Below are 6,257 nucleotides of genomic sequence, written 5' to 3'. Positions count from 1 at the left end.
CAATCAGATTTACATTTTATAATTTGCTTTCATGAGGAGAGTATAACAACAAAAAAAATGAACAGGGCAAGAAATAAGTCATAAGTCATGCATCAAAAAGAAAATATGGTAAAATGAGTTAGTGGGTATATTTTCTGTTCTTTTAAAGAAAATTTGGCAGGACTACACATTTAGAAATGATATATAACAAAAGTAAGGTTTTTTCATAGAAATACTACACATAACATATATGAAATAGAGATTGAATCAAAGATAAAAGTTAGAACTCTTAAAAGTATATAAATGTAAAGCATCAATATCATATATATACACATACACATATAGTGTGCTTTTAACTTATATATTGCATAAAAAGGATAAATATGTATATACATTTTACATATATATTTCATCAATTGTTAAGATAAAGACATCTAATGAATAATCGGGCAAAGCTATGAAAAGACAACTCATACAAAATAAATTTCAAATATCAAATAGACCTTTTTAAATGCTCAAATTCACCAGTATGTCTGGGCAATTCCAATTATGATTAATGATGATACATCACTTTATATAAATCAGACTAATAAAATTTTAAAACATTAATATTTATTGTTCGTGGGAATACAGAGAAAAATGTAATTTCAAACATTGCTATTGGAAAATGAGAAGTGTGGTAGCCTTTAAAGAAAGCAACCTGAAAATGTCTATTAAAATTTTTTTTTTGAATGCTTCACAGATCTGGTGACCCAACAATTCTACCCCTGAGAATTTTTTCCATACAAATAAAGCTACTAGCATGTAAGAACATACATAAAGGATTCTTTGCAGTGTTGGTAGTAGTGGCAAAAGCTGGAAACAAAGCAAATGACAATAAGAGAGGTAGTAGCTGGAAAATTATGGTGCAGCTAGTTAAAAAAGGAAAAATCATTCGTAAAAATGCAATAATGTCATTTCATTAAGGTGCTTATGTTATTGAATATTATTAAATGTAATGTTTACATTTATAAAATTATATGTGTATATGTATAAAGAAACATTTAAAAATTCTAACACTACCATAAACTGAGGACTATAAATTACTTTTGATTTTTAATCTCAAACATATGAATATTATTCTGATATAATAAGTAATGCTTAAACTACTTTTTCCTTAAAGAGTAGCCACTACTGAATAACTGCTGCAGAATCACGTGGGGGTGCTGTTAAAAGTAGCATTTCTGGGCATTACTGATGATCTATAGAATAGAAATTATTTTTATATACACTGAAGTCTGAAAGACCTTGTATTCAGTTTTTCTATTGAGGAAAATAGTGTATTTTTTAATATATATGCAAGAGTGGTATGTGTATGTGTGTGATAATGGAATACATTAGCTTACATTATAATGCAATTTTACGTATGTGCGCTAGAAGAAGAAAATAACGGTTTTTTATTTATGGCTTTAATTCAGCCTTACGACACCTTGAAGAAGACCTGGACTATTGAATGGAGCAAGATTTCACCTCTTTACTGAAGATCACAATGCAGTGCTTTTTCTCCTAGTATTCCAAAGACTGCTGCTGAATTTATAAAAATTAAATTGATGAATGTGACTACTAAAAGTTGTATATAAGACTTTCAGGGTGATTAAATAAAAATGAATATTGCTGATATGAATTTTTCTTAACTTCCTGTTCTTGATTTTATGAATTTCTGATTGGGCTTTCCGACCTTTTTAGAGTTTCAGAACTATAATGTGATATTTTTTCATCTGACAATCTGCATTTGCATATAACATTTTCCTAGTTTGGTTTAAATAGCAATTTCCTTGTTACCAAATCAAAACAAATTTATTTTTCCTTTAGTTTATTTTTTAAGAAAGAGAAAATTAGTGATTATCGAAGAGTTTGTTAATAACATATGGTTATCTCTACAAGGCATGACTCTCACTGATTCTCTAATTGCTTTTTGTCGTTGTAATTCTGGTCACTGACAAAAAATGCTCAGGAACAACTGGTAAAGGAACAAAGACTCCATGGCTCACTTCCTCACTCCTTAGGACAGTATAACTGAAACTGAAATAAATGCATAAATTATGAGTTTTCTATGCAAATATATCTATTATAATGGTTATTTTACTAAAAATCACTTACCTGTGTTACATATAAAGAGAAGATAACATGTAAAATAAGAGTTACAGTAATTCAATAATACTAAGCTTACCGTCTATTAACTTGTCAAATATTTCAGTGTTAGATGCAAAGTGATTTTTAATCTTTTCTCAGTGTTCAGGTATTGCATACACCCTTTCCTGACATTTAGGTAGAGCTTCAAAGCAACTATCTTAAGGAAACATATTCGTCTCTCTTCCCATTTCTTCCACACCACTTGTCAATTCAACAATATTTATTGAGCTCCTACTATTTGTAAGTTAAATACCCAATTATATACCATGTATTATGCACCTAATGTGAGGTAGTATATATATGTGTGTGTGTAAGTATGTATATATTTATATATCCAATTATAGTATACACACCTAGAAAACCCATATATATAATAAACATAAATCTTTATGTACATGTTTTAGAGTAATATGTAATATGAATAGTCTTTACCTATACTTAGATTTATTTTACCAAAATTGTGTATGAAACATTAATTATTAAAATATTTCCTTATTAATACACTAGTAGGTTGTAAACAAAAATTGTGGTAGTACTCTCAGAATTTCCACCATCGTTTGAGAGAGTATTATTAGTAATGCCCACTACCACCACCCCTCTCTTTACTGCTTAGTATGTCCCTTGGATGATGAAACTCTACTTCATGTTTTAATAGTTAACATGTGTTACTTACTATGCACAGAGACTGCTTTAAATGTTTTTCATGAGTTAACAATTCTCACATTAACTAGATAAGATACATACATTTTTATATCCATTCTGGATTTGAGAAGACTAAAGGACAGAGAAGTTAAATGACTTGCCTAAAGGCATGCAACTGGTAAGTGACGGTGGTAAAATTTGAAGCCAGTTACTATTCTCTAGAGACCAGGCTCTTAGCTCTCATATTCTATATACAGTCTTTCAAAACGAAATACAGTTTATATGGGTCCAAGGCATTTCCAACTTTCATTGTCCTGTACCCAGTGTAATTTGTAATACTGCTGCTGTTTGTAGAGCACCTGTTTACTTTTAAATAAGGACAAGAATAGAGTATGGGCAATCTCAACAGAGAATAGGACTAAATATTTATTAGTAAAATTGTCCTCTCAATTTTTGCCTGTGTCTCTAGCTCCAAGTCTATCTCTGTCCAGTTTCGAATTTCCTCATTTTTCATGTCTGTATCACCTGGTCACTTAAATCACCTAGCTAAAACATAATGTTCTTTGGAAGAGGGTATATTTTAGAAATGGAAACACTTACCTTTCTCTCTTAACTCTTAGATTACTTTTCTTTTACAGAATTCTCTCCTCAACCAATGAAAACTCAATATATTTAGTCACTCATTAGTGCCTCTCTCTCTTCCTCTGTCTCTGTCTCTCTCCTCTTTCTCCTTCTCCTTTTCCTTCTTCTTCTTCTTCTTCTCCTCCTCCCCTCTTCCTCCTCCTTGTTCTACTTCTTTTATCTCCTTCTCTCTTACAAGTTGTCCTATAACAGTCCTACATTTCTTGTTAATTTATTTCTAAATAGTTTGTCACTATGAATATCTTTTTTCTTCAAAATTTTAAACTATGTTATTGCTAATATAACTCTAATTTCTGACTCTCTTGAAAATTCAGGAGATCTGGAAACATTGGTCCATCATTCTAACATGACAACAGTGAACTGGAGTTGAGTAGTTTCTTCCTTTCAATAGGACATATACTTGCCATTTTAACCACATTCCACTCTTAACCCACTCCATGTATTTACATCAACTGCCTGGCCACTATAGGCAAATGCATATATTTAGGGTTGGATGAATTATAAATACAGATGTTGACATTACTTGATAAAACAGAACTATGACTTCTGCTTGGTGCTACTATTGACTCTATGACCTCACCAACATATTTGGTAAATATGACCTCTCCTGATTGACCTGGAGGGTTTCTTAGGTCTTTCTAGCTCCATCTGCTCTTCTGCAATCTGTCATCAACCTTTCAGATCAGAAGCAAATGCCACGTCCTCTCAATTAACCACACTCTCTACACAGTCTTGCTCTTCGTACTTCCCAGTTATGTGTCAGGTATTATATACATATGTGTGTAAATATCTATACATTTATATGTATTCAATTATAGTGGTACCATTGGTAACCAAAGGGGTTGTAAATATTCCTATCATCCGTAATCTTATTTGCATATCTGTTCTACTTTCCTCTAAAGATCTGCCAGTTAGGTGGAAAAGTTTTAAAAATTGAAAATACTTTTTAGATCTCCGGCTTTTTATATCACTTTCTTGCCATGATAAAGTTTATGCCAAATTTCTTCAGCACCCATCTATAACAATGCCACATAATTTATAGAGAAGGAAAAAAGAGAACTTCTCATTCACCCTAAATAAATCTTGAGTTGTGACCACACTGGATTGTAAAAACTTCAGATAAAGATTTTTTGAAAAAAGAATTATGTTATGATTCAGAAACTTTTGTTACACATATTTCTGTGACTTGCAGAAATATCATAAATTTTCCCAACAGACAATGTTTGCATTCACAGGTGCAGGAGAGCTTGCTTGTTTGCCTCTTTTCAGCCTATTTCCTCAAATATATTCTAAGTATAGCTGTCACAAAGATACATTTCTCATTTCTTTTTTTTACATTTTTAATTAAATTTATTGGGGTGACATTGATTAATAAAATTATATAGGTTTCAAGTGTAGAATTCAATAATATGTCATATTGCATTGTGTTCACCACCCAAAGTTAAATTTTCTTCTATCACCATATATTTGACTCCCTTTACCCATTTTTTTAAATAAACTTTTTTATTTTAAAATAATTTTAGGTTTACATAAAAGTTGCAAAAGATAATAAAGATAGCTCCCATTTGCACCTCATTCATTTTCAATTGCCCCTAGTGTTATCGCCTTACATAATTATGGAACATTTGTCAAAACTAAGAAACCAACATTGATACGTTACTGTTGTGGGTTGAACTATACCCCCGCCCCACCCCCCAAACAAAATGTTTAAGTCCTAATTGCTGGTACATGTGAATGTGACCTCATTTGGAAATAGGATCTTTGAAGATGTAATTAAGTTAAGATGGGGTTATAGTATATCAGATTGTGTTACTGATGTCATTGTAAGAAGAAGAAAATTTGGACACAAGACACCAAAGGAGAATACCATGTTGTGATGAAGGTAGAAATTGAAGTAATAAATCCACAAGCCAAGAAATTCCTAGGATTTCTGGCAACCAGCAGAAGATAGAAAGAAGCAAGGAAAGATCATACATTAGAGACTTTGAAGGAATATCCTGATTTAGGACTTCTAGCATCCAGAATTGTAAAAAAAAAATTAATTTCTGCTGTTTCAAACCATCCAGCTTGTGATACCTCATTATAACAGCCCTAGAAAACTGATATAATTACTATGAAATACATTCCAGACATTATTTGAATTTCACCACTTTTTTCATTAATATCCCTTTTTTTTATTCCAAGATCTCATCCAGGATGTCACATTGCATTTGGTTGTCCTATCTCCTTGGTCTCCTCTAGTATATGACAGTTTCTCAGTCTTTCTTTGTTTCCCATGACCTTTACAGTTTTGAGGAGTATTGGTCATGTATTATTAGAATTTCTCTCTCTTTGAATTTACCTATTTTTTTCTCATGAATAGTCTAGAGTAATGAGGTTTAGGAAAGAAAATCACAGAAGTGAAGTGCCTTATTCATCACAATCTATCATGGGAATACATGATATACACACATCATCACTGGAGATATAATTCTTGATCATTTGGTTGAGGTGGTATTTATTGTGTTTCTCCACTGTAGTTATTATTCTCCCCTTTCCATACTTTATAATTTGGAAGTAAGTCACTAAGCCTAATGAAAGTCTGCTGGTAATGAGTTCTATCAAATTTTGTTTGAAGACTTTTATCAATTTCTCCTTCAATTTTAAAATACATTTTCACTGTGCATAGTATTCTGGGTTGTCAGGCTATATTCTTTCTTTTGGGTCTTAATACATGTCATCTTCACTGTCTTCACGCATGTATAATTTTGACAAGAAGTCTACTATAATTACTATTTTTGTTCCTCTTTATGTAATGTGTCTTTTTTCTCTAACTTCAATTC

The 6,257-nt window shown here is 31.5% G+C and overlaps 1 protein-coding gene across 1 annotated transcript in view; it reads left to right on the top strand.

The window, feature by feature from the left end:
• The window catches only part of CD163 (CD163 molecule), a 24,271-nt gene extending 22,800 nt beyond the window's left edge, over window positions 1-1,471 (top strand). Inside the window, exons 19-20 of the mRNA XM_015591457.1 lie at window positions 722-864; window positions 1,437-1,471. Coding sequence (XP_015446943.1) covers window positions 722-864; window positions 1,437-1,471 — 178 coding nt within the window. The remainder of the gene's footprint in view (window positions 1-721; window positions 865-1,436) is intronic.
• The last annotated feature ends 4,786 nt before the right edge of the window (window positions 1,472-6,257 follow it).

This window comes from Pteropus alecto, unplaced genomic scaffold (assembly GCF_000325575.1).
Source record: "Pteropus alecto unplaced genomic scaffold, ASM32557v1 scaffold94, whole genome shotgun sequence".
In the NCBI taxonomy this organism is placed as follows: domain Eukaryota; kingdom Metazoa; phylum Chordata; class Mammalia; order Chiroptera; family Pteropodidae; genus Pteropus; species Pteropus alecto.
Note: the sequence above shows the minus strand (reverse complement) of the source record. Positions and strands in the feature narration are given on the sequence as shown.